At 50.6% G+C, this 27,294-nt stretch overlaps 2 protein-coding genes across 2 annotated transcripts in view; both read right to left on the bottom strand.

Moving 5' to 3' along the window:
* The window catches only part of LOC128684451 (uncharacterized), a 112,257-nt gene extending 90,183 nt beyond the window's left edge, over nt 1-22,074 (bottom strand). The window contains exons 1-4 of the mRNA XM_070098021.1: nt 21,901-22,074; nt 21,602-21,729; nt 19,375-19,472; nt 10,246-10,414 (exon numbers count right to left, since the gene is read on the bottom strand). Coding sequence (XP_069954122.1) covers nt 10,246-10,414; nt 19,375-19,472; nt 21,602-21,647 — 313 coding nt within the window. The 5' untranslated portion in view covers nt 21,648-21,729; nt 21,901-22,074. The remainder of the gene's footprint in view (nt 1-10,245; nt 10,415-19,374; nt 19,473-21,601; nt 21,730-21,900) is intronic.
* Nucleotides 1-27,294, bottom strand: part of LOC138854537 (roundabout homolog 2-like) — a 336,616-nt gene that overhangs the window by 119,460 nt on the left and 189,862 nt on the right. The gene's annotated exons all lie outside the window — the stretch shown is intronic.

The following is a 27,294-nucleotide window of genomic DNA, read 5'->3' as shown; positions in this document are numbered from 1 at the left end:
CGTGAGGGATAGTGGGAGGGCCGTGAGGGAGGTTCATAGTGGGAGGGGCGTGAGGGAGGTTCATAGTGGGAGGGGCGTGAGGGAGGTTCATAGTGGGAGGGACGTGAGGGAGGTTCATAGTGGGAGGGGCGTGAGGGAGGTTCATAGTGGGAGGGGCGTGAGGGAGGTTCATAGTGGGAGGGGCGTGAGGGAGGTTCATAGTGGGAGAGGCGTGAGGGAGGTTCATAGTGGGAGGGGCGTGAGGGAGGTTCATAGTGGGAGGGGCGTGAGGGAGGTTCATAGTGGGAGGGGCGTGAGGGAGGTTCATAGTGGGAGGGGCGTGAGGGAGGTTCATAGTGGGAGGGGCGTGAGGGAGGTTCATAGTGGGAGGGGCGTGAGGGAGGTTCATAGTGGGAGGGGCGTGAGGGAGATAGGTGAGGGAGGTTCATAGTGGGAGGGGCGTGATTGAGGAGGTGGGAGGGACGTGAGGGAGGTTCATAGTGGGAGGGGCGTGAGGGAGGTTCATAGAGGGAGGGTGAGGGAGGTTCATAGTGAGGGGCGTGAGGGAGGTTCATAGTGGGAGGGGCGTGAGGGAGGTTCATAGTGGGAGGGGCGTGAGGGAGGTTCATAGTGGGAGGGGCGTGAGGGAGGTTCATAGTGGGAGGGGCGTGAGGGAGGTTCATAGTGGGAGGGGCGTGAGGGAGGTTCATAGTGGGAGGGGCGTGAGGGAGGTTCATAGTGTGAGGGGCGTGAGGTAGGTTCTTAGTGGGAGGGGCGTGAGGGAGGTTCATAGTGGGGGGCGTGAGGGAGGTTCATAGTGAGGGAGGTTCATAGTGGGAGGGGCGTGAGGGTGGTTCTTAGTGGGAGGGGCGTGAGTGAGGTTCATAGTGGGAGGGGCGTGAGGGAGGTTCATAGTGGGAGGGGCGTGAGGGAGGTTCATAGTGGGAGTGACGTGAGGGAGGTTCATAGTGGGTGGGGCGTGAGGGAGGTTCATAGTTGGAGGGGCGTGAGGGAGGTTCATAGTGGGAGGGGCGTGAGGGAGGTTCATAGTGGGAGGGGCGTGAGGGAGGTTCATAGTGGGAGGGGCGTGAGGGAGGTTCATGGTGGGAGGTGCGTGTGGGAGGTTCATAGTGGGAGGGGCGGGAGGGAGGTTCATAGTGGGAGGGGCGTGAGGGAGGTTCATAGTGGGAGGGGCGTGAGGGAGGTTCATAGTGGGAGGGGCGTGAGGGAAGTTCATAGTGGGAGGGGCGTGAGGGAGGTTCATAGTGGGAGGGGCGTGATTGAGGTTCATAGTGGGAGGGACGTGAGGGAGGTTCATAGTGGGAGGGGCGTGAAGGAGGTTCATAGTGGGAGGGGCGTGAGGGAGGTTCATAGTGGGAGGGGCGTGAGGGAGGTTCATAGTGGGAGGGGCGTGAGGGAGGTTCATAATGGGAAGGACGTGGGAGGGTGGGAGGGGCGTGAGGGAGGTTCATAATTGGAGGGACGTGAGGGAGGTTCATAGTGGGAGGGGCGTGAGGGAGGTTCATAGTGGGAGGGGCGTGAGCGAGGTTCATAGTGGAAGGGGCGTGAGGGAAGTTCATAGTGGGAGGGGCGTGAGGGAGGTTCATAGTGGGAGGGACGTGAGGGAGGTTCATAGTGGGAGGGGCGTGAGGGAGGTTCATAGTGGGAGGGGCGTGAGGGAGGTTCATAGTGGGAGGGGCGTGAGGGAGGTTCATAGTGGGAGGGACGTGAGGGAGGTTCATAGTGGGAGGGGCGTGAGGGAGGTTCATAGTGGGAGGGGCGTGAGGGAGGTTCATAGTGGGAGGGGCGTGACGGAGGTTCATAGTGGGAGGGGCGTGAGGTAGGTTCATAGTGGGAGGGGCGTGGAGGGTGGGACGTGAGGGAGGTTCATAGTGGGAGGGGCGTGAGGGAGGTTCATAGTGGGAGGGGCGTGAGGGAGGTTCATAGTGGGAGGGGCGTGAGGGAGGTTCATAGTGGGAGGGGCGTGAGGGAGGTTCATAGTGGGAGGGACGTGAGGGAGGTTCATAGTGGGAGGGGCGTGAGGGAGGTTCATAGTGGGAGGGGCGTGAGGGAGGTTCATAGTGGGAGGGGGGTGAGGGAGGTTCATAGTGGGAGGGGCGTGAGGGAGGTTCATAGTGGGAGGGGCGTGAGGGAGGTTCATAGTGGGAGGGGCGTGAGGGAGGTTCATAGTGGGAGGGGCGTGAGGGAGGTTCATAGTGGGAGGGGCGTGAGGGAGGTTCATAGTGGGAGGGGCGTGAGGGAGGTTCATAGTGGGAGGGACGTGAGGGAGGTTCATAGTGGGAGGGGCGTGAGGGAGGTTCATAGTGGGAGGGATGTGAGGGAGGTTCATAGTGGGAGAGGCGTGAGGGAGGTTCATAGTGGGAGGGACGTGAGGGAGGTTCATAGTGGGAGGGGCGTGAGGGAGGTTCATAGTGGGAGGGGCGTGAGGGAGGTTCATAGTGGGAGGGACGTGAGGGAGGTTCATAGTGGGAGGGGCGTGAGGGAGGTTCATAGTGGGAGGGGCGTGAGGGAGGTTCATAGTGGGAGGGGCGTGAGGGAGGTTCATAGTGGGAGGGGCGTGAGGGAGGTTCATAGTGGGAGGGACGTGAGGGAGGTTCATAGTGGGAGGGGCGTGAGGGAGGTTCATAGTGGGAGGGGCGTGAGGGAGGTTCATAGTGGGAGGGACGTGAGGGAGGTTCATAGTGGGAGGGGCGTGAGGGAGGTTCATAGTGGGAGGGACGTGAGGGAGGTTCATAGTGGGAGGGACGTGAGGGAGGTTCATAGTGGGAGTGACGTGAGGGAGGTTCATAGTGGGAGGGACGTGAGGGAGGTTCATAGTGGGAGTGACGTGAGGGAGGTTCATAGTGGGAGGGGCGTGAGGGAGGTTCATAGTGGGAGGGGCGTGAGGGAGGTTCATAGTGGGAGGGACGTGAGGGAGGTTCATAGTGGGAGGGGCGTGAGGGAGGTTCATAGTGGGAGGGGCGTGAGGGAGTTTCATAGTGGGAGTGACGTGAGGGAGGTTCATAGTGGGAGGGGCGTGAGGGAGGTTCATAGTGGGAGGGACGTGAGCGAGGTTCATAGTGGGAGGGGGGAGGGGCGTGAGGGAGGTTCGTGAGGGAGGTTCATAGTGGGAGGGACGTGAGGGACGGTCGTGAGGGAGGTTCATAGTGGGAGGGGCGTGAGGGAGGTTCATAGTGGGAGGGGCGTGAGGGAGGTTCATAGTGAGGGAGGTTCATAGTGGGAGGGGCGTGAGGGAGGTTCATAGTGGGAGGGGCGTGAGGGAGGTTCATAGTGGGAGGGGCGTGAGGGAGGTTCATAGTGGGAGGGGCGTGAGGGAGGTTCATAGTGGGAGGGGCGTGAGGGAGGTTCATAGTGGGAGGGGCGTGAGGGAGGTTCATAGTGGGAGGGGCGTGAGGGAGGTTCCTAGTGGGAGGGGCGTGAGGGAGGTTCATAGTGGGAGGGGCGTGAGGGAGGTTCATAGTGGGAGGGGCGTGAGGGAGGTTCATAGTGGGAGGGGCGTGAGGGAGGTTCATAGTGGGAGGGGCGTGAGGGAGGTTCATAGTGGGAGGGAGGTTCATAGTGAGGGGCGTGAGGGAGGTTCATAGTGGGAGGGGCGTGAGGGAGGTTCATAGTGGGAGGGGCGTGAGGGAGGTTCATAGTGGGAGGGGCGTGAGGGAGGTTCATAGTGGGAGGGGCGTGAGGGAGGTTCATAGTGGGAGGGGCGTGAGGGAGGTTCATAGTGGGAGGGGCGTGAGGGAGGTTCATAGTGGGAGGGGCGTGAGGGAGGTTCATAGTGGGAGGGGCGTGAGGGAGGTTCATAGTGGGAGGGGCGTGAGGGAGGTTCATAGTGGGAGGGGCGTGATTGAGGTTCATAGTGGGAGGGACGTGAGGGAGGTTCATAGTGGGAGGGGCGTGAGGGAGGTTCATAGTGGGAGGGGCGTGAGGGAGGTTCATAGTGGGAGGGGCGTGAGGGAGGTTCATAGTGGGAGGGGCGTGAGGGAGGTTCATAATGGGAGGGACGTGAGGGAGGTTCATAGTGGGAGGGGCGTGAGGGAGGTTCATAATGGGAGGGACGTGAGGGAGGTTCATAGTGGGAGGGGCGTGAGGGAGGTTCATAGTGGGAGGGGCGTGAGGGAGGTTCATAGTGGAAGGGGCGTGAGGGAGGTTCATAGTGGGAGGGGCGTGAGGGAGGTTCATAGTGGGAGGGACGTGAGGGAGGTTCATAGTGGGAGGGGCGTGAGGGAGGTTCATAGTGGGAGGGGCGTGAGGGAGGTTCATAGTGGGAGGGGCGTGAGGGAGGTTCATAGTGGGAGGGACGTGAGGGAGGTTCATAGTGGGAGGGGCGTGAGGGAGGTTCATAGTGGGAGGGGCGTGAGGGAGCTTCATAGTGGGAGGGGCGTGAGGGAGGTTCATAGTGGGAGGGTCGTGAGGGAGGTTCATAGTGGGAGGGGCGTGAGGGAGGTTCATAGTGGGAGGGGCGTGAGGGAGGTTCATAGTGGGAGGGGCGTGAAGGAGGTTCATAGTGGGAGGGGCGTGAGGGAGGTTCATAGTGGGAGGGGCGTGAGGGAGGTTCATGGTGGGAGGGGCGTGAGGGAGGTTCATAGTGGGAGGGGCGTGAGGGAAGTTCATAGTTGGAGGGGCGTGAGGGAGGTTCATAGTGGGAGGGGCGTGATTGAGGTTCATAGTGGGAGGGACGTGAGGGAGGTTCATAGTGGGAGGGGCGTGAAGGAGGTTCATAGTGGGAGGGGCGTGAGGGAGGTTCATAGTGGGAGGGGCGTGAGGGAGGTTCATAGTGGGAGGGGCGTGAGGGAGGTTCATAATGGGAAGGACGTGAGGGAGGTTCATAGTGGGAGGGGCGTGAGGGAGGTTCATAATTGGAGGGACGTGAGGGAGGTTCATAGTGGGAGGGGCGTGAGGGAGGTTCATAGTGGGAGGGGCGTGAGGGAGGTTCATAGTGGAAGGGGCGTGAGGGAAGTTCATAGTGGGAGGGGCGTGAGGGAGGTTCATAGTGGGAGGGACGTGAGGGAGGTTCATAGTGGGAGGGGCGTGAGGGAGGTTCATAGTGGGAGGGGCGTGAGGGAGGTTCATAGTGGGAGGGGCGTGAGGGAGGTTCATAGTGGGAGGGACGTGAGGGAGGTTCATAGTGGGAGGGGCGTGAGGGAGGTTCATAGTGGGAGGGGCGTGAGGGAGGTTCATAGTGGGAGGGGCGTGAGGGAGGTTCATAGTGGGAGGGGCGTGAGGGAGGTTCATAGTGGGAGGGGCGTGAGGGAGGTTCATAATGGGAGGGGCGTGAGGGAGGTTCATAGTGGGAGGGACGTGAGGGAGGTTCATAGTGGGAGGGGCGTGAGGGAGGTTCATAGTGGGAGGGGTGTGAGGGAGGTTCATAGTGGGAGGGGCGTGAGGGAGGTTCATAGTGGGAGGGGCGTGAGGGAGGTTCATAGTGGGAGGGGCGTGAGGGAGGTTCATAGTGGGAGGGGCGTGAGGGAGGTTCATAGTGGGAGGGGCGTGAGGGAGGTTCATAGTGGGAGGGGCGTGAGGGAGGTTCATAGTGGGAGGGGCGTGAGGGAGGTTCATAGTGGGAGGGGCGTGAAGGAGGTTCATAGTGGGAGGGGCGTGAGGGAGGTTCATAGTGGGAGGGGCGTGAAGGAGGTTCATAGTGGGAGGGGCGTGAGCGAGGTTCATAGTGGGAGGGGCGTGAAGGAGGTTCATAGTGGGAGGGGCGTGAGGGAGGTTCATAGTGGGAGGGGTGTGAGGGAGGTTCATAGTGGGAGGGGCGTGAGGGAGGTTCATAGTGGGAGGGGCGTGAGGGAGGTTCATAGTGGGAGGGGCGTGAGGGAGTTTCATAGTGGGAGGGGCGTGAGGGAGGTTCATAGTGGGAGGGGCGTGAGGGAGGTTCATAGTGGGAGGGGCGTGAGGGAGGTTCATAGTGGGAGGGGCGTGAGGGAGGTTCATAGTGGGAGGGGCGAGAAGGAGGTTCATAGTGGGAGGGGCGTGAGGGAGGTTCATAGTGGGAGGGGCGTGAAGGAGGTTCATAGTGGGAGGGGCGTGAGGGAGGTTCATAGTGGGAGGGGCGTGAGGGAGGTTCATAGTGGGAGGGGCGTGAGGGAGGTTCATAGTGGGAGGGGCGTGAGGGAGGTTCATAGTGGGAGGGGCGTGAGGGAGGTTCATAGTGGGAGGGGCGTGAGGGAGGTTCATAGTGGGAGGGGCGTGAGGGAGGTTTATTATTGCTCAAGAAAAGAAGATCCATGAAGAGTGTTGCTAAGTTATTATATATGTGAGTGAGACAGTGGAACACCCGCAAGTTATGTTCACTCATGTTCCATCATCACACAGGATGGTGTTCGTGCAAGCTATGTTCACTCTCATGTTCCATCATCACACAGGATGGTGTTCGTGCAAGCTATGTTCACTCTCATGTTCCATCATCACACAGGATGGTGTTCGTGCAAGCTATGTTCACTCTCATGTTCCATCATCACACAGGATGGTGTTCGTGCAAGCTATGTTCACTCTCATGTTCCATCATCACACAGGATGGTGTTCGTGCAAGCTATGTTCACTCTCATGTTCCATCATCACACAGGATGGTGTTCGTGCAAGCTATGTTCACTCTCATGTTCCATCATCACACAGGATGGTGTTCGTGCAAGCTATGTTCACTCTCATGTTCCATCATCACACAGGATGGTGTTCGTGCAAGCTATGTTCACTCTCATGTTCCATCATCACACAGGATGGTGTTCGTGCAAGTTATGTTCACTCTCATGTTCCATCATCACACAGGATGGTGTTCGTGCAAGCTATGTTCACTCTCATGTTCCATCATCACACAGGATGGTGTTCGTGCAAGCTATGTTCACTCTCATGTTCCATCATCACACAGGATACATTCCATTACCCCCCCTACATGACAAGGTGGGTGGTAGTCAGTGTGGGAAATCTGGTACTAGGTGGGTGTTAGTCAGTGTGGGAACACTGGTACTAGGTGTGTGGTAGTCAGTGTGGGAACACTGGTACTAGGTGTGTGGTAGTCAGTGTGGGAACACTGGTACTAGGTGGGTGGTAGTCAGTGTGGGAACACTGGTACTAGGTGTGTGGTAGTCAGTGTGGGAACACTGGTACTAGGTGGGTGGTAGTCAGTGTGGGAACACTGGTACTAGGTGTGTGGTAGTCAGTGTGGGAACACTGGTACTAGGTGTGTGGTAGTCAGTGTGGGAACACTGGTACTAGGTTGGTGGTAGTCAGTGTGGGAACACTGGTACTAGGTGTGTGGTAGTCAGTGTGGGAACACTGGTACAAGGTGTGTGGTAGTCAGTGTGGGAACACTGGTACTAGTTGTGTGGTAGTCAGTGTGGGAACACTGGTACTAGGTGGGTGGTAGTCAGTGTGGGAACACTGGTACTAGGTGTGTGATAGTGTGGGAACACTGGTACTAGGTGTGTGGTAGTCAGTGTGGGAACACTGGTACTAGGTGTGTGGTAGTCAGTGTGGGAACACTGGTACTAGTTGTGTGGTAGTCAGTGTGGGAACACTGGTACTAGTTGTGTGGTAGTCAGTGTGGGAACACTGGTACTGTGTGTGGTAGTCAGTGGGTGAACACTGGTACTAAGTGTGTGGTAGCCAGTGTGGGAACACTGGTACTAGTTGTGTGGTAGTCAGTGGGGAACACTGGTACTAGGTGTGTGTTAGTCAGTGTAGGAACACTGGTATTAGTTGTGTGGTAGTCAGTGTGGGAACACTGGTACTAATTATGTGGTAGTCAGTGTAGGAACACTAGTACTAGCGTGGTAGTCAGTGTGGGAACACTGGTACTAGGTGTGTGGTAGTCAGTGTGGGAACACTGGTACTAGGTGTGTGGTAGTCAGTGTGGGAACAATGGTAGTAGTTGTGCGGTAGTCAGTGTGGGAACACTGGTACTAAGTGTGTGGTAGTCAGTGTGGGAACACTGGTACTAGGTGTGTGGTAGTCAGTGTGGGAACACTGGTATTAGTTGTGTGGTAGTCAGTGTGGGAACACTGGTACTAATTATGTGGTAGTCAGTGTAGGAACACTAGTACTAGCGTGGTAGTCAGTGTGGGAACACTGGTACTAGTTGTGTTGTAGTCAGTGGGGAACACTGGTACTAGGTGTGTGTTAGTCAGTGTAGGAACACTGGTATTAGTTGTGTGGTAGTCAGTGTGGGAACACTGGTACTAGGTGTGTGGTAATCAGTGTAGGAACACTGGTATTAGTTGTGTGGTAGTCAGTGTGGGAACACTGGTACTAGGTGTGTGGTAATCAGTGTAGGAACACTGGTATTAGTTGTGTGGTAGTCAGTGTGGGAACACTGGTACTAATTATGTGGTAGTCAGTGTAGGAACACTAGTACTAGTGTGGTAGTCAGTGTGGAAACGCTGGTACTAGTGGTGTGGCAGTGTAGGAACACTGGTATTAGTTGTGTGGTAGTCAGTGTGGAAACGCTGGTACTAGTGGTGTGGCAGTGTAGGAACACTTAATCACTGCATAATGTACTATACATGTTAATGTAATCGCGCTAAAATCACTGTTATCTACTGTAACATTCCTCCAACCAAACACTACTGTTCGTCCTAACATTCAATTATTTTCCTTTAAAATATTTTTAAGTTACGTAGTGATGACACTCACCAGTGCTGAGTTATCGTTAAATTCAATTTAACTTGCTAAAAGGTTACCCCTATGTACTTCATTGTTGAGAAATATAGAGAGTATGTGATAATCTATGTGATATATCATGGTAGTTTATGAAGGAAAATAAGGTACCAGATATATCCGCTAGCAATAAATAAAACATTTGTATGTAGATATAAATCCTTTTGGTGCCTAGTTCCTAGGTCTTTTGGGTATCCATATGTTCTTGCGCTACCATCCACAGGATAGGTATGATGTGCACAATAAACTATAATTATTATTGTAATAAAAAAGAAGCGCTAAACCACTAGGGCTGTACAGCGTGAGCACAATAAACAAGCCACTACAGTCGTAAGATAGATCTGTGGTTGTGTTACAGAGGTATTGCTACGATGGAATGTAAGCTGGTCTTACATTCATCTTGTGATTCCTAAGTTTCCACAAAAATTGGCTGAGGATCTCGGTGATATTTTGTAAACACGTGACAACGAAGATATTTTTTTCTATAAAAATATTTGAAGGCCGCCAGGCACTAGCATGTTTATGTTCGACACTAGCAGGATAACGTAAGATGTAAATATTGCAAGATATATATCTTATATAATGATGAAGGAGAGGGAGAGAAGAGACAGAGAGAGAGAGAGAGAGAGAGATAATTGATGATCAAAACCCAGTTTGTGACAAGCACAAACTTATGAAAAATCTCGACGATAAAAATGATAACCTTGCAAGTGATACACAATTTCAAGGGTCATTAAGAACACGAAAAATGCGCTAATGACACTAAATAATGAGCCAAGAATGGTGCCCATCACACTGTGTCCATGGCAGGAGGGCCACGGTACAAGTCGATGCAGCAGGGTACAGCCAGGTGGTGGACAAGTACAAGTACAGAAGGAGAGGAGAGAAACGTAGAAATACAATGTGGTACAGGAATGACACGCTGCAAGGACTCGATGGTGGTGGGAATGATGAGAATGTCTGCGGAATGAGACACTTGTGTCGTCACGAATGACTTCTCAAGGACTGAAGAAACCATTCCAGTAAACCGATCTCTCAGTAAAACATGCTAACAATGCACACCTGTCTTACTTCACATTTGTCAGTGATTAATACCATATCTAAGATAGATGTGTGCACCTGTTGCCACAACCAGAGTTGGTGATAAGGAGGTAGTGACGGAGGAGGGGTGGATAACACATACTAACAACTAGGATAGTGGTGGAGGTCATCCCACTAACAACAAGGATAGTAGTAACGAGGACAGTAGTGGAGGTCACCCCCACTAACAACGAGGATAGTGGTGGGTCACCCTCACTAACAACGAGGATAGTTGTGGGTCACCCCCACTAACAACGAGGATAGTAGTGGAGGTCACTCACAACGAGGATAGTGATCACCCACTAACAACGAGGATAGTGGAGGTCACCCACTAACAACGAGGATAGTGATGGAGGTCACCCACTAACAATGAGGATAGTGGTGGTCGCCCACTAACAACGAGGGTAGTGGAAGTCACTAACAACGAGGATAGTGGTGGACGTCACTAACTACGAGAATAGTGGTGGTCACCCACTAACAACGAGGGTGGTAGTGGTGGTATTGTAGGATGCCTACCAACAACAAGGAGGGTGGTGTTGGCATGGTGAGTGCCAGCAGTGTTGGAGGCCTGACACACGTACACTCCCTGGTCACTGGTGCTGACGGAGCTGATGACGAGACTCCAGTCTCTGCCCACCGACGCCCGACCAACTGGCATCAATCCGTCAGCGCGGCGCCACAGAACCTGAAGAACAGCTGGTGTCAGCATTGTAAACACACTGAAACATTCTCCTAATTCATATAGGGTCAACTCTTTTAAAGTTCCTCTCCAGAGTATGAATTTTCTTAAATACGACTGAAAAGTACATTAAAAATTAAATAGCATGTGCTATGACGAGCATTCCAAGAACTATTCAATCCTCGATGCCCTGTCTTAATAGCATTTACGGAAAATTGCAGTATATATATATATATATATATGCAATAAGATCACAGTAAACAGGTGATTTCAGAATATGCAAAACAACCACTCTGAAAAAATAAGAAATTCCAAGCGCTTTCGTGACTACTCACATTATCAAGGAACTATGAAAGTAAAGCATCCAAGGAAGCTATATAAGGGGTCTTGCCGGCACCTCACTATCAGATCCCACAACGGTTTAAACACCTGACGCGCGCCGACCCAACTTGGATAGGTCCTTGGCACAACTCACCTCACAAACTATTCTACCCAAGAAATATGAAATTTTAAAGATTATTTGTCCAGTGTATTATTAAATTCTTCCCAAATTCTATTAATTATAAATGGATCTAATTTATATAAACCAAAGGAAATATTCATATTATTGTCAAAACTGCTTTTTATGAAACAAGATTCAATTATATTCCTGTCGACCATGGACTTGCTTGATACTACTTTCTCAACTTTTTGAAAATCAATTGGATGGTTAAAATCTCTTACATGAATAAATAGAGCATTGGAATCTTGTCCAGTTCTAATGCTATATTTATGTTGTTTTAATCTTAGTTCGAGATTTTTACCAGTTTGACCGTAATAAACTTTATCGCAAATTTTACAAGGAATCTTATAGACACATCCATCAGCATTTTGGGGGGAATTCTTTATCAAAAGTTTTTTTACTGTATCAAGATTTTTGAATACAACTTTAATATTAAAAGTCTTAAGAAGAGAAGGCATATCAACCAAGTTTTCATGGTAAGGGAGAACCAACATATTTTTAGATGAATAAGGCTGGTTGTCCCTTTTTGGATTGTAAAAAGTATTTCTAGCAACTTTAAAAGATTTATCAATTACATTTCTTGGGTATTTTAAATCATTAACTATTTCATAAATTTTGGATATTTCCTCATCTATGAACTCAGGACTACAAATTCGTAAAGCTCTCAAAAACATTGATGAGAAAACAGACAGTTTGACTCTATCTTGATGCGAGGAATAATAGTGGACATAGGAACAGCCCTATTGTTGGCAAAATTTCTAACTTTAATGTTAAAAACAACATAGACTTGGTTGATAAATTAAGCTCCTTGACTGACTTAAATGATTTTAACATGGTTAGTTTTGATGTTACTTCCTTGTTTACGAAAGTTCCTGTTGATGATTTATTAAGTTTCTTATCTGAAGAACTCGTTAACTATGATTTACCATTGCCAGTTTCTACTATCATTAAACTTATTAAAACCATACCCCCGGCCGGGATTGAACCCGCGGTCATAGAGTCATTGACCAGCTAGCCACAATGATGCAAAACCACAAATGCAAGTTTTTACAGTATTTAATTCGATAAGAGGTTTGCTACATGGTGTAGAAATATACCTAGTTGGATGAATCTTATTGTGGCTAGCTGGTCTAGTGGCAGAAGTTTTTGAGACTATGGCAATGGCCGAAATCCGATTTCTTAAGTCACCTGTTCTTAGTAACCTATACATGGAAATTTTTTGAAACAAGGAATTACTTACTTAACACAATCCTCCCTAATAGAGCTAAATGGTTCAGATATGTTGGTGATATTTTGTGTCTTATGCCCAAAAATGTAGATATACACCATTTCCTAGGAAAATTAAATAGCTTAGCCCATTCTATAAACTTTACTGTTGAGTTTGAAGAAAATAACTCATTGCCTTTTCTAGATGTTTTAATTATTAAGGGTAATAATGAATTCAAATTTAAAATTTACAGAAAACCTACAAATAACTGTTCCTATGTCCACTATTATTCCTCGCATCAAGATAGAGTCAAACTGTCTGTTTTCTCATCAATGTTTTTGAGAGCTTTACGAATTTGTAGTCCTGAGTTCATAGATGAGGAAATATCCAAAATTTATGAAATAGGTAATGATTTAAAATACCCAAGAAATGTAATTGATAAATCTTTTAAAGTTGCTAGAAATACTTTTTACAATCCAAAAAGGGACAACCAGCCTTATTCATCTAAAAATATGTTGGTTCTCCCTTACCATGAAAACTTGGTTGATATGCCTTCTATTCTTAAGACTTTTAATATTAAAGTTGTATTCAAAAATCTTGATACAGTAAAAAAAACTTTTGATAAAGAATTCCCCACAAAATGCTGATGGATGTGTCTATAAGATTCCTTGTAAAATTTGCGATAAAGTTTATTACGGTCAAACTGGTAAAAATCTCGAACTAAGATTAAAACAACATAAATATAGCATTAGAACTGGACAAGATTCCAATGCTCTATTTATTCATGTAAGAGATTTTAACCATCCAATTGATTTTCAAAAAGTTGAGAAAGTAGTATCAAGCAAGTCCATGGTCGACAGGAATATAATTGAATCTTGTTTCATAAAAAGCAGTTTTGACAATAATATGAATATTTCCTTTGGTTTATATAAATTAGATCCATTTATAATTAATAGAATTTGGGAAGAATTTAATAATACACTGGACAAATAATCTTTAAAATTTCATATTTCTTGGGTAGAATAGTTTGTGAGGTGAATTGTGCCAAGGACCTATCCAAGTTGGGTCGGCGCGCGTCAGGTGTTTAAACCGTTGTGGGATCTGATAGTGAGGTGCCGGCCAGACCCCTTATATAGCTTCCTTGGATGCTTTACTTTCATAGTTCCTTGATAATGTGAGTAGTCACGAAAGCGCTTGGAATTTCTTATTTTTTCAGAGTGGTTGTTTTGCATATATATATATATATATATATATATATATATATATATATATATATATATATATATATATATATATATATATATATATATATATATATATATATATATATATATTATGCAAATATCGCAAACAACCGACACAAGATGTAAAATAATCACAAGGTATGTTGAATGATAACTCTGGGCCTTTCGTGATACAATTAACACATCAGGAGCTTGCAATGTTGCAGAAAAGAGGAGGAGCTCCAAGGAAATAACTTGGTGGAGCAAGGTCTTCATAAGAGAGTTGACTGCATGTAACATTATATGCACCAAAACTCGCTTAACAAACACCTCTCATTAACTTCAGCAACATTCTAACATTTATTACTGATTCGTCAACCAAAAACTGTTCATTAAATATATAGATAGGAAATGTTTCACATTTAAAGCATTTTTAATTATAACAATATTCCTTGTCAATGACCTGTCAATGACCTGTCAATGACCTGTCAATGACCTGTCAATGACCTGTCAATGACATGTCAATGACAGCTCTAGACAAGACTGGAGTTCAACACCAAATAAATTAAGAATAAACATGACCTGTTCATTAGTTTGGTTCTCTCTATCCCTGGAAGAACCCATCCCATGAAGAACCATCCCAGGAAGAACACATCCCAGGAAGAACCCATCCCATGAAGTACCATCCCAGGAAGAACACATCCCATGAATAACCATCCCAGGAAGAACACATCCCAGGAAGAACCCATCCCATGAAGTACCATCCCAGGAAGAACACATCCCAGGAAGAACCCATCCCATGAAGTACCATCCCAGGAAGAACCAATCCCATGAAGTACCATCCCAGGAAGAACCCATCCCAGAAAGAACCATCCCAGGAAGAACACATCCCAGGAAGAACCCATCCCATGAAGTACCATCCCAGGAAGAACACATCCCAGGAAGAACCCATCCCATGAAGTACCATCCCAGGAAGAACCCATCCCATGAAGTACCATCCCAGGAAGAACCCATCCCATGAAGTACCATCCCAGGATGAACACATCCCAGGAAGAACCCATCCCATGAAGTACCATCCCAGGAAGAACCAATCCCATGAAGTACCATCCCAGGAAGAACCCATCCCAGGAAGAACCCATCCCATGAAGTACCATCCCAGGAAGAACACATCCCAGGAAGAACCCATCCCATGAAGTACCATCCCAGGAAGAACCAATCCCATGAAGTACCATCCCAGGAAGAACCCATCCCAGGAAGAACCCATCCCATGAAGTACTATCCCAGGAAGAACCCATCCCATGAAGTACCATCCCAGGAAGAACCCATCCCATGAAGTACCATCCCAGGAAGAGCCCATCCCATGAAGAACCATCCAAGGAAGAACCGATCACATGAAGTACCATCCCAGGAAAAACCCATCCCATGAAGTACCATCCCAGGAAGAACCCATCCCATGAAGTACCATCCCAGGAAGAACCCACCCCATGAAGTACCATCCCAGGAAGAACCAATCCCATGAAGTACCATCCAAGGAAGAACCCATCCCATGAAGAACCCATCCCAGGAAGTACCATCCCAGGAAGAACCCATCCCAGGAAGAACTCATCCCAGGAAGAACCCATCCCAGGAAGAACCCATCCCGTGAAGTACCATCCCAGGAAGAACCCATCCCAGGAATAACCCATTCCAGGAAGAACCCATCCCATGAAGTACCATCCCAGGAAGAACCCATCCCAGGAAGAACCCATTCCAAGAAGAACCTATCCCATGAAGAACCATCCCAGGAAGAACCCATCCCATGAAATACCATCCCAGGAAGAACCCATTCCAGGAAGAACCCAACCCAGGAAGAACCCATTCCATGAAGTACCATCCCAGGAAGAACCCATCCAATGAAGTACCATCCCAGGAAGAACCCATCCCATGAAGTACCATCCCAGGAAGAACCTATCCCATGAAGTACCATCCCAGGAAGAACCCATCCCATGAAGTACCATCCCGGAAAGTACCCATCCCATGAAGTACCATCCCAGGAAGAACCCATCCCATGAAGTACCATCCCAGGAAGAACCCATCCCATGAAGTACCATCCCAGGAAGATCCCATCCCATGAAGTACCATCCCAGGAAGAATCCATCCCATGAAGTACCATCCCAGGAAGAACCCATCCCATGAAGTACCATCCCAGGAAGAACCCACCCCATGAAGTACCATCCCAGGAAGAACCAATCCCATGAAGTACCATCCAAGGAAGAACCCATCCCATGAAGAACCCATCCCAGGGAGTACCATCCCAGGAAGAACCCATCCCAGGAAGAACTCATCCCAGGAAGAACCCATCCCAGGAAGAACCCATCCCATGAAGTACCATCCCAGGAAGAACCCATACCAGGAATAACCCATTCCAGGAAGAACCCATCCCATGAAGTACCATCCCAGGAAGAACCCATCCCAGGAAGAACTCATTCCAAGAAGAACCTATCCCATGAAGAACCATCCCAGGAAGAACCCATCCCATGAAATACCATCCCAGGAAGAACCCATTCCAGGAAGAACCCAACCCAGGAAGAACCCATCCCATGAAGTACCATCCCAGGAAGAACCCATCCAATGAAGTACCATCCCAGGAAGAACCCATCCCATGAAGTACCATCCCAGGAAGAACCTATCCCATGAAGTACCATCCCAGGAAGAACCCATCCCATGAAGTACCATCCCAGAAAGTACCCATCCCATGAAGTACCATCCCAGGAAGAACCCATCCCATGAAGTACCATCCCAGGAAGAACCCATCCCATGAAGTACCATCCCAGGAAGATCCCATCCCATGAAGTACCATCCCAGGAAGAACCCATCCCATGAAGTACCATCCCAGGAAGAACCCATCCCATGAAGTACCATCCCAGGAAGAACCTAACCCATAAAGTACCATCCCAGGAAGAACCCATCCCATGAAGTACCATCCCAGGAAGAACCTAACCCATAAAGTACCATCCTAGGAAGAACCCATCCCATGAAGTACCATCCCAGTAAGAAACCATCCCCTGAAGTACCATCCCAGGAAGAACCTAACCCATAAAGTACCATCCCAGGAAGAACCCATCCCATGAAGCACCATCCCAGGAAGACCCCATCCCATGAAGTACCATCCCCGGAGGAACCCATCCCAGGAAGAACCCATCCCAGGATGAGCCCATCTCATAAAGTAGCCTACCATCCCAGGAAGACCCCATCCCATGAAGTACCATCCCCGGAGGAACCCATCCCAGGAAGAACCCATCCCAGGATGAGCCCATCCCATAAAGTAGCCTACCATCCCAGGAAGAACCAATCCCATGAAGTACCATCCCAGGAAGAACCCATCCCAGGAAGAACCCATCCCATGAAGTACTATCCCAGGAAGAACCCATCCCATGAAGTACCATCCCAGGAAGAACCCATCCCATGAAGTACCATCCCAGGAAGAGCCCATCCCATGAAGAACCATCCAAGGAAGAACCGATCACATGAAGTACCATCCCAGGAAGAACCCATCCCATGAAGTACCATCCCAGGAAGAACCCATCCCATGAAGTACCATCCCAGGAAGAACCCACCCCATGAAGTACCATCCCAGGAAGAACCAATCCCATGAAGTACCATCCAAGGAAGAACCCATCCCATGAAGAACCCATCCCAGGAAGTACCATCCCAGGAAGAACCCATCCCAGGAAGAACTCATCCCAGGAAGAACCCATCCCAGGAAGAACCCATCCCGTGAAGTACCATCCCAGGAAGAACCCATCCCAGGAATAACCCATTCCAGGAAGAACCCATCCCATGAAGTACCATCCCAGGAAGAACCCATCCCAGGAAGAACCCATCCCAGGAAGAACCCATTCCAAGAAGAACCTATCCCATGAAGAACCATCCCAGGAAGAACCCATCCCATAAAATACCATCCCAGGAAGAACCCATTCCAGGAAGAACCCAACCCAGGAAGAACCCATCCCATGAAGTACCATCCCAGGAAGAACCCATCCAATGAAGTACCATCCCAGGAAGAACCCATCCCATGAAGTACCATCCCAGGAAGAACCTATCCCATGAAGTACCATCCCAGGAAGAACCCATCCCATGAAGTACCATCCCAGAAAGTACCCATCCCATGAAGTACAATCCCAGGAAGAACCCATCCCATGAAGTACCATCCCAGGAAGAACCCATCCCATGAAGTACCATCCCAGGAAGATCCCATCCCATGAAGTACCATCCCAGGAAGAATCCATCCCATGAAGTACCATCCCAGGAAGAACCCATCCCATGAAGTACCATCCCAGGAAGAACCCACCCCATGAAGTACCATCCCAGGAAGAACCAATCCCATGAAGTACCATCCAAGGAAGAACCCATCCCATGAAGAACCCATCCCAGGAAGTACCATCCCAGGAAGAACCCATCCCAGGAAGAACTCATCCCAGGAAGAACCCATCCCGTGAAGTACCATCCCAGGAAGAACCCATCCCAGGAATAACCCATTCCAGGAAGAACCCATCCCATGAAGTACCATCCCAGGAAGAACCCATCCCAGGAAGAACCCATTCCAAGAAGAACCTATCCCATGAAGAACCATCCCAGGAAGAACCCATCCCATGAAATACCATCCCAGGAAGAACCCATTCCAGGAAGAACCCAACCCAGGAAGAACCCATCCCATGAAGTACCATCCCAGGAAGAACCCATCCAATGAAGTACCATCCCAGGAAGAACCCATCCCATGAAGTACCATCCCAGGAAGAACCTATCCCATGAAGTACCATCCCAGGAAGAACCCATCCCATGAAGTACCATCCCAGAAAGTACCCATCCCATGAAGTACCATCCCAGGAAGAACCCATCCCATGAAGTACCATCCCAGGAAGAACCCATCCCATGAAGTACCATCCCAGGAAGATCCCATCCCATGAAGTACCATCCCAGGAAGAACCCATCCCATGAAGTACCATCCCAGGAAGAACCCATCCCATGAAGTACCATCCCAGGAAGAACCTAACCCATAAAGTACCATCCCAGGAAGAACCCATCCCATGAAGTACCATCCCAGGAAGAACCTAACCCATAAAGTACCATCCTAGGAAGAACCCATCCCATGAAGTACCATCCCAGTAAGAAACCATCCCCTGAAGTACCATCCCAGGAAGAACCTAACCCATAAAGTACCATCCCAGGAAGAACCCATCCCATGAAGCACCATCCCAGGAAGACCCCATCCCATGAAGTACCATCCCCGGAGGAACCCATCCCAGGAAGAACCCATCCCAGGATGAGCCCATCCCATAAAGTAGCCTACCATCCCAGGAAGAACCCATCCCATGAAGTACCATCCCAGGAAGAACCCATCCCATGCAGTACCATCTCTGGAAGAATCAATCCCAAGAAGCACCATCCCAGGAAGAACCCATCCCATAAAGTAGCCTACCACCCCAGGAAGAACCCATCCCATGAGGCACCATCCCAGGAAGAACCCATCCCATGAGGCACCATCCCAGGAAGAACCCAAGGCACCCTCCTTCACATCCTTCATGGATTGCCCGGGGGCAAAGTGAAACATGCATGACTGAATTAAAAATTAATTTTCAAAGGTGACTCAGCCATGTTGTAACCTGCAGATAATGAATGAAAGTGACATTAATGGAGATGCACAGCCGAGGTAAGGCATCACGTTAGTAGTAATGTCAAATCTTTCTTGACGGGAAATTGCGGTCTATGAGTCATGAATTCTGAGGGGTGTAACAGCCATTATAGATATCTAGAAGATATTCATTAAGGATGAAGATTATTTCTGGTCGTATAATAATTTCGAAAACAAGACAGAGCCAATTTACCTCTGATTCACATGTATAAAAGTTAGAAATTATTACCTGGCCCAACCTAACCTAACTTACAATATCTTTGCCTTTCCCTGACCTACCCTCAGTCTTCCTACCTGTCCTGACCTACCCTTCTAGCCTTCTTACCTGTCCTGATTTACCTATGACCTTTAACCTGGACTGACCTGTGGTTCAGGAGTACCTGTAGGGGAACAGGGCAGCGTTACGTCATGACCAGCCACGCCCACCATGCTCTTCACCACGCCCACCACCCGTGCTGACTCTGCAAGGGTGTATAAGGTCACAAGCGTCAAACTGGGGTAACTTCTTGACTAAGTTTATAATAAGATTAATTATCATGATAGAGGAACTTGCAGAGAACGATTATCACAGACTAAGTATGTGATTAGAGAGAACTGCCTAGAAAATGTAGACAATCTCGCGTTCTCTCTCTCTCTCTCTCACTCTCTCTCTCTCTCTCTCTCTCTCTCTCTCTCTCTCTCTCTCTCTCTCTCTCTCTCTCTCTCTCTCTCTCTCTCTCTCTCCCTCTCTCTCTCTCTCTCTCTCTCTCTCTCTCTCTCTCGTTATCATGAGAGTTTGCAATTCCCAGATCAACACCGGCCCTGCTGGAAGGATATCTTTGAAGCTGCCGTAGCTACTAAACCCTTGGTGGAACATTTAGCGATATCCTCATCGTTTTACTGGAGTCTCCCAGCTCATGCTGACACTACTGGAGTGTCCCAGCTCATGCTGACACAACTGGAGTCTCCCAGCTCATGCTGACGCAACTGGTGTCTCCCAGCTCATGCTGACACTACTGGAGTCTCCCAGCTTAGGCTGACACTACTGGAGTCTCCCAGCTCATGAGGAGTGTCCCAGCTCATGCTGACACAACTGCTCCCAGCTCAGCTGACTGGTGTCTCCCAGCTCATGCTGACACAACTGGAGTCTCCCAGCTCATGCTGACGCAACTGGTGTCTCCCAGCTCATGCTGACACTACTGGAGTCTCCCAGCTCAGGCTGACACTACTGGAGTGTCCCAGCTCATGCTGACACTACTGGAGTCTCCCAGCTCAGGCTGACACAACTGGAGTCTCCCAGCTCATGCTGACACTACTGGAGTGTCCCAGCTCATGCTGACACAACTGGAGTCTCCCAGCTCATGCTGACGCAACTGGTGTCTCCCAGCTCATGCTGACACAACTGGAGTCTCCCAGCTCATGCTGACGCAACTGGTGTCTCCCAGCTCATGCTGACACTACTGGAGTCTCCCAGCTCAGGCTGACACATTTCATTACTTCATGTATGTTGTCTTCCTCTGTGATATGACAAGTGAGTCATACCTAGTTTATGTTCCCACAATGTAACACAGATAACAGGGTAGCCACACACTGCAGGTTCCCACAATGTATCGTCACACTGCAGGTTCCCACAATGTATCGTCACACTGCAGGTGTTCCCACAATGTATCACCACACTGCAGGTTCGCACAATTTATCGCCACACTGCAGGTTCCCACAATGTATCGTCACACTACAGGTGTTCCCACAATGTATCGCCACACTGCAGGTTCCCACAATGTATCGCCACACTGCAGGTGTTCCCACAATGTATCGTCACACTGCAGGTGTTCCCACAATGTATCGCCACACTGCAGGTTCCCACAATGTATCGTCACACTGCAGGTGTTCCCACAATGTATCGTCACACTGCAGGTGTTCCCACAATGTATCACCACACTGCAGGTTCCCACAATGTATCGCCACACTGCAGGTGTTCCCACAATGTATCGCCACACTGCAGGTTCCCACAATGTATCGTCACACTACAGGTGTTCCCACAATGTATCGTCACACTACAGGTGTTCCCACAATGTATCGCCACACTGCAGGTTCCCACAATGTATCGTCACACTGCAGGTGTTCCCACAATGTATCGTCACACTGCAGGTTCCCACAATGTATCGTCACACTGCAGGTTCCCACAATGTATCGTCACACTACAGGTGTTCCCACAATGTATCGCCACACTGCAGGTTCCCACAATGTATCGCCACACTGCAGGTGTTCCCACAATGTATCGTCACACTGCAGGTTCCCACAATGTATCGCCACACTGCAGGTTCCCACAATGTATCGTCACACTGCAGGTTCCCACAATGTATCGTCACACTGCAGGTTCCCACAATGTATCGCCACACTGCAGGTTCCCACAATGTATCGTCACACTACAGGTGCTCCCACAATGTATCGCCACACTGCAGGTTCCCACAATATATCGTCACACTGCAGATGTTCCCACAATGTATCACCACACTGCAGGTTCCCACAATGTATCGTCACACTGCAGGTGTTCCCACAATATATCGTCACACTGCAGGTGTTTAAAACTTGGTCATATCAAAATACTTACCAAACACAGTAAGAAGAGCGACCTGGGAGACTCTCTGGCCGGCCATGTTGGTAACCACACACTGGTACTCTCCCTCGTCTGATGGTATGACGTGCGATACCAGGAGTGTGGTGCCCTCCTGACGGTACCTGTATAGGAGACGCCGGGTAAAACTCTCGTCTGCTACCACTACAAGAGACTCGGATAATAGCGACAGAAAAAATAAGATTTACAATAAAGTTTGAAGTCTATCTGCTGTGAGGGGTTTCTGATATAATAAAGAGTCGGTAGTTACAATAGACAACTGGTAGTTAACATACCTGTGTCTAGGGAGGACTAGTGCCTGACCGTCCAGCCTCCAGGTGACCACAGGTGTGGGATGACCCTTGGGAGGGTCACACTCGAAGACAGCTGTCGCTCCTTCCTTCACTCCCAGGCTGGAGGGTGACTTGCGGAAGTTCTCACGGAGAACTGTTAAGAAATTAATAGTTACTGACAATAAATGATGGTTAGTGGCACTAAGAATCAGTGCCAATAACCGGTTAAAGGTCAGTGCCACTAAATATACGAGTCAGTTATGCAATAACCGCGAACGAGCGACACAGGATGTAAGATAATCACAGGAAGAATTAAATGATAGCTCAAGGCCTTTCGTGTTGCAGTCAACACATCAAGAGTTTCCAATGTTGCAGAAATAGAGCAGGAAATCCAGGAAGATCCATTCATGGGAACAGCTCTCTCCAGATTCTGTGTGTTGAGTTGCAGCTCTGGTAAGAGTGAGGGTCAGGCATCAGTGTTACGTGTATTCAAGAGTGAGTGAAGGTTCACATGTTGTCAGTCTAAAAAAACCATACCACGGGCGGGATTTGAACCCGCGGTCAGAGAGTCTCAATACCCGCCCGTGGTATGGGTTGTTTGCAATCGTGTCATTACGATTTCGTGAGTCGTGTTAGTCTGGCCGCTGGCTCCTCACTGTTATGTCAGTCTGGCCGCTGGCTGTTCACTGTTATGTCAGTCTGGCCGCTCGCTGCTCTCTGTTACGTTAGTTTGGCCACTGGCTCCTCACTGTTATATCAGTCTGGCCGCTAGCTGCTCTCTGTTACGTCAGTCTGGCCGCTGGCTCCTCACTGTTATGTCAGTCTGGCCGCTCGCTGCTCTCTGTTACGTCAGTTTCGCCGCTGGCTCCTCACTGTTATGTCAGTCTGGCCGCTCACTGCTCACTGTTATGTCAGTCTGGCCGCTTCCTGCTCTCTGTTACGTCAGTTTGGCCGCTGGCTCCTCACTGTTATGTCAGTCTGGCCGCTCGCTGCTCACTGTTATGTCAGTCTGGCCGCTCGCTAGTCTCTGTTATGTCAGTCTGGCCGCTCGCTACTCTCTGTTATGTCAGTCTGGCCGCTCGCTGCTACGTCAGTCTGGCCGCTGGCTCCTCACTGTTATGTCAGTGTGGCCGCTCGCTGCTCACTGTTATGTCAGTCTGGCCGCTGGCTCCTCACTGTTATGTCAGTGTGGCCGCTCGCTGCTCACTGTTATGTCAGTCTAGCCGCTCGCTGCTCTCTGTTATGTCAGTCTGGCCGCTCGCTGCTCTCTGTTATGTCAGTCTGGCCACTGGCTCCTCACTGTTATGTCAGTCTGGCCGCTGGCTGCTCACTGTTATATCAGTCTGGCCGCTGGCTCCTCACTGTTATGTCAGTCTGGCCGCTCGCTGCTCACTGTTATGTCAGTCTGGCCGCTGGCTGCTCTCTGTTATGTCAGTCTGGCCGCTGGCTGCTCTCTGTTATGTCAGTCTGGCCGCTCGCTGCTCACTGTTATGTCAGTCTTGCCGCTGGCTGCTCACTGTTATGTCAGTCTGGCCGCTCGCTGCTCTCTGTTATGTCAGTCTGGCCGCTCGCTGCTCACTGTTATGTCAGTGTGGCCGCTCGCTGCTCACTGTTATGTCAGTCTGGCCGCTCGCTGCTCTCTGTTATGTCAGTCTGGCCGCTCGCTGCTCTCTGTTATGTCAGTCTGGCCGCTCGCTGCTCTCTGTTATGTCAGTCTGGCCGCTCGCTGCTCTCTGTTATGTCAGTCTGGCCGCTCGCTGCTCACTGTTATGTCAGTCTGGCCGCTGGCTGCTCTCTGTTATGTCAGTCTGGCCGCTCGCTGCTCACTGTTATGTCAGTCTAGCCGCTGGCTCCTCACTGTTATGTCAGTGTGGCCGTTCGCTGCTCTCTGTTACGTCAGTTTGGCCACTGGCTCCTCACTGTTATGTCAGTCTGGCCGCTCGCTGCTCTCTGTTACGTCAGTTTCGCCGCTGGCTCCTCACTGTTATGTCAGTCTGGCCGCTCGCTGCTCACTGTTATGTCAGTCTGGCCGCTCGCTGCTCTCTGTTACGTCAGTTTGGCCGCTGGCTCCTCACTGTTATGTCAGTCTGGCCGCTCGCTGCTCACTGTTATGTCAGTCTGGCTGCTCGCTAGTCTCTGTTATGTCAGTCTGGCCGCTCGCTACTCTTTGTTATGTCAGTCTGGCCGCTCGCTGCTCTCTGTTACGTCAGTTTCGCCGCTGGCTCCTCACTGTTATGTCAGTCTGGCCGCTCGCTGCTCACTGTTATGTCAGTCTGGCCGCTCGCTGCTCTCTGTAATGTCAGTCTGGCCGCTGGCTCCTCACTGTTATGTCAGTCTGGCCGCTCGCTGCTCACTGTTATGTCAGTCTGGCCGCTGGCTCCTCACTGTTATGTCAGTGTGGCCGCTCGCTGCTCTCTGTTATGTCAGTCTGGCCGCTCGATGCTCTCTGTTATGTCAGTCTGGCCACTGGCTCCTCACTGTTATGTCAGTCTGGCCGCTGGCTGCTCTCTGTTATATCAGTCTGGCCGCTGGCTCCTCACTGTTATGTCAGTCTGGCCGCTCGCTGCTCACTGTTATGTCAGTCTGGCCGCTGGCTCCTCACTGTTATGTCAGTCTGGCCGCTGGCTGCTCTCTGTTATGTCAGTCTGGCCGCTCGCTGCTCACTGTTATGTCAGTGTGGCCGCTGGCTGCTCTCTGTTATGTCAGTCTGGCCGCTCGCTGCTCACTGTTATGTCAGTCTGGCCGCTCGCTGCTCTCTGTTATGTCAGTCTGGCCGCTGGCTCCTCACTGTTATGTCAGTCTGGCCGCTCGCTGCTCACTGTTATGTCAGTCTGGCCGCTCGCTGCTCTCTGTTATGTCAGTCTGGCCGCTCGCTGCTCTCTGTTATGTCAGTCTGGCCGCTCGCTGCTCACTGTTATGTCAGTCTGGCCGCTCGCTGCTCTCTATTATGTCAGTCTGGCCGCTGGCTCCTCACTGTTATGTCAGTCTGGCCACTCGCTGCTCACTGTTATGTCAGTCTGGCCACTGGCTCCTCACTGTTATGTCAGTCTGGCCGCTCGCTGCTCACTGTTATATCAGTCTGGCCGCTGGCTCCTCACTGTTATGTCAGTCTGGCCGCTTGCTGCTCTCTGTTATGTCAGTCTGGCCGCTCGCTGCTCTCTGTTATGTCAGTCTGGCCGCTCGCTGCTCTCTGTTATGTCAGTCTGGCCGCTCGCTGCTCACTGTTATATCAGTCTGGCCGCTGGCTCCTCACTGTTATGTCAGTCTGGCCGCTCGCTGCTCTCTGTTATGTCAGTCTGGCCGCTGGCTGCTCTCTGTTATGTCAGTCTGGCCGCTGGCTGCTCTCTGTTATGTCAGTCTGGCCGCTCGCTGCTCACTGTTATATCAGTCTGGCCGCTGGCTGCTCTCTGTTATGTCAGTCTGGCCGCTCGCTGATCTCTGTTATGTCAGTCTGGCCGCTCGCTGCTCACTGTTATATCAGTCTGGCCGCTGGCTCCTCACTGTTATGTCAGTCTGGCCGCTCGCTGCTCACTGTTATGTCAGTCTGGCCGCTGGCTCCTCACTGTTATGTCAGTCTGGCCGCTGGCTGCTCTCTCTTATGTCAGTCTGGCCGCTCGCTGCTCACTGTTATGTCAGTCTGGCCGCTCGCTGCTCTCTGTTATGTCAGTCTGGCCGCTCGCTGCTCTGTTATGTCAGTCTGGCCGCTCGCTGCTCTCTGTCATGTCAGTCTGGCCGCTCGCTGCTCTCTGTTATGTCAGTCTGGCCGCTCGCTGCTCTCTGTCATGTCAGTCTGGCCGCTGGCTCCTCACTGTTATGTCAGTCTGGCCGCTCGCTGCTCACTGTTATGTCAGTCTGGCCGCTCGCTGCTCTCTGTTATGTCAGTCTGGCCGCTCGCTGCTCTCTGTTATGTCAGTCTGGCCGCTCGCTGCTCACTGTTATGTCAGTCTGGCCGCTCGCTGCTCTCTGTTATGTCAGTCTGGCCGCTGGCTCCTCACTGTTATGTCAGTCTGGCCGCTCGCTGCTCACTGTTATGTCAGTCTGGCCACTGGCTCCTCACTGTTATGTCAGTCTGGCTGCTCGCTGCTCACTGTTATATCAGTCTGGCCGCTGGCTCCTCACTGTTATGTCAGTCTGGCCGCTTGCTGCTCTCTGTTATGTCAGTCTGGCCGCTCGCTGCTCTCTGTTATGTCAGTCTGGCCGCTCGCTGCTCTCTGTTATGTCAGTCTGGCCGCTCGCTGCTCACTGTTATATCAGTCTGGCCGCTGGCTCCTCACTGTTATGTCAGTCTGGCCGCTCGCTGCTCTCTGTTATGTCAGTCTGGCCGCTGGCTGCTCTCTGTTATGTCAGTCTGGCCGCTGGCTGCTCTCTGTTATGTCAGTCTGGCCGCTCGCTGCTCACTGTTATATCAGTCTGGCCGCTGGCTGCTCTCTGTTATGTCAGTCTGGCCGCTCGCTGATCTCTGTTATGTCAGTCTGGCCGCTCGCTGCTCACTGTTATATCAGTCTGGCCGCTGGCTCCTCACTGTTATGTCAGTCTGGCCGCTCGCTGCTCACTGTTATGTCAGTCTGGCCGCTGGCTCCTCACTGTTATGTCAGTCTGGCCGCTGGCTGCTCTCTCTTATGTCAGTCTGGCCGCTCGCTGCTCACTGTTATGTCAGTCTGGCCGCTCGCTGCTCTCTGTTATGTCAGTCTGGCCGCTCGCTGCTCTGTTATGTCAGTCTGGCCGCTCGCTGCTCTCTGTCATGTCAGTCTGGCCGCTCGCTGCTCTCTGTTATGTCAGTCTGGCCGCTCGCTGCTCTCTGTTATGTCAGTCTGGCCGCTCGCTGCTCTCTGTTATGTCAGTCTGGCCGCTCGCTGCTCACTGTTATGTCAGTCTGGCCGCTCGCTGCTCACTGTTATGCTTCACTTTGTCACATTCAGTCTACAAAATAGTGTTTCCTTAGTGTATCTTCTCCAATATAAGACAATATTGAAGTAATCTTTAGTCATTGCTTCCCCATAACAGTGAAAGATGATCTCTGATTGGATGCCCAATCTTTTAAAGTTCTCTCTGATTTCCTGAGGTGATCGTGGAAGCTCTAATGTGATTGGACATTGAATTGCACAGCCAGAAAAACCCACCAATTACCTGCAGTGACGCTTAGGCTTTTGCGACGGTGATTGGCTGTTTCATACTGAGGTGGTTATGAAAGCCGGGGCGTAATTGGCTGCTGTTCCCGCTTAAAATGCAGGTTATTACTGGCCAAATCATCTTGTTGCACATTTGTATTCATGCCATGACGGCCACCATGCAAGTCTCAGTCTGTTGACGCATTTTTGACTAACTCAGGCACACACACACACACACACACACACACACACACACACACACACACACACACACACACACACACACACA

The sequence above is a fragment of the Cherax quadricarinatus genome, chromosome 4 (genome assembly GCF_038502225.1).
Source record: "Cherax quadricarinatus isolate ZL_2023a chromosome 4, ASM3850222v1, whole genome shotgun sequence".
NCBI classification, from domain to species: Eukaryota; Metazoa; Arthropoda; class Malacostraca; order Decapoda; family Parastacidae; genus Cherax; species Cherax quadricarinatus.
The sequence above is the reverse complement of the archived record's forward strand: the minus strand, read 5'-3'. Positions and strand labels throughout refer to the sequence as shown.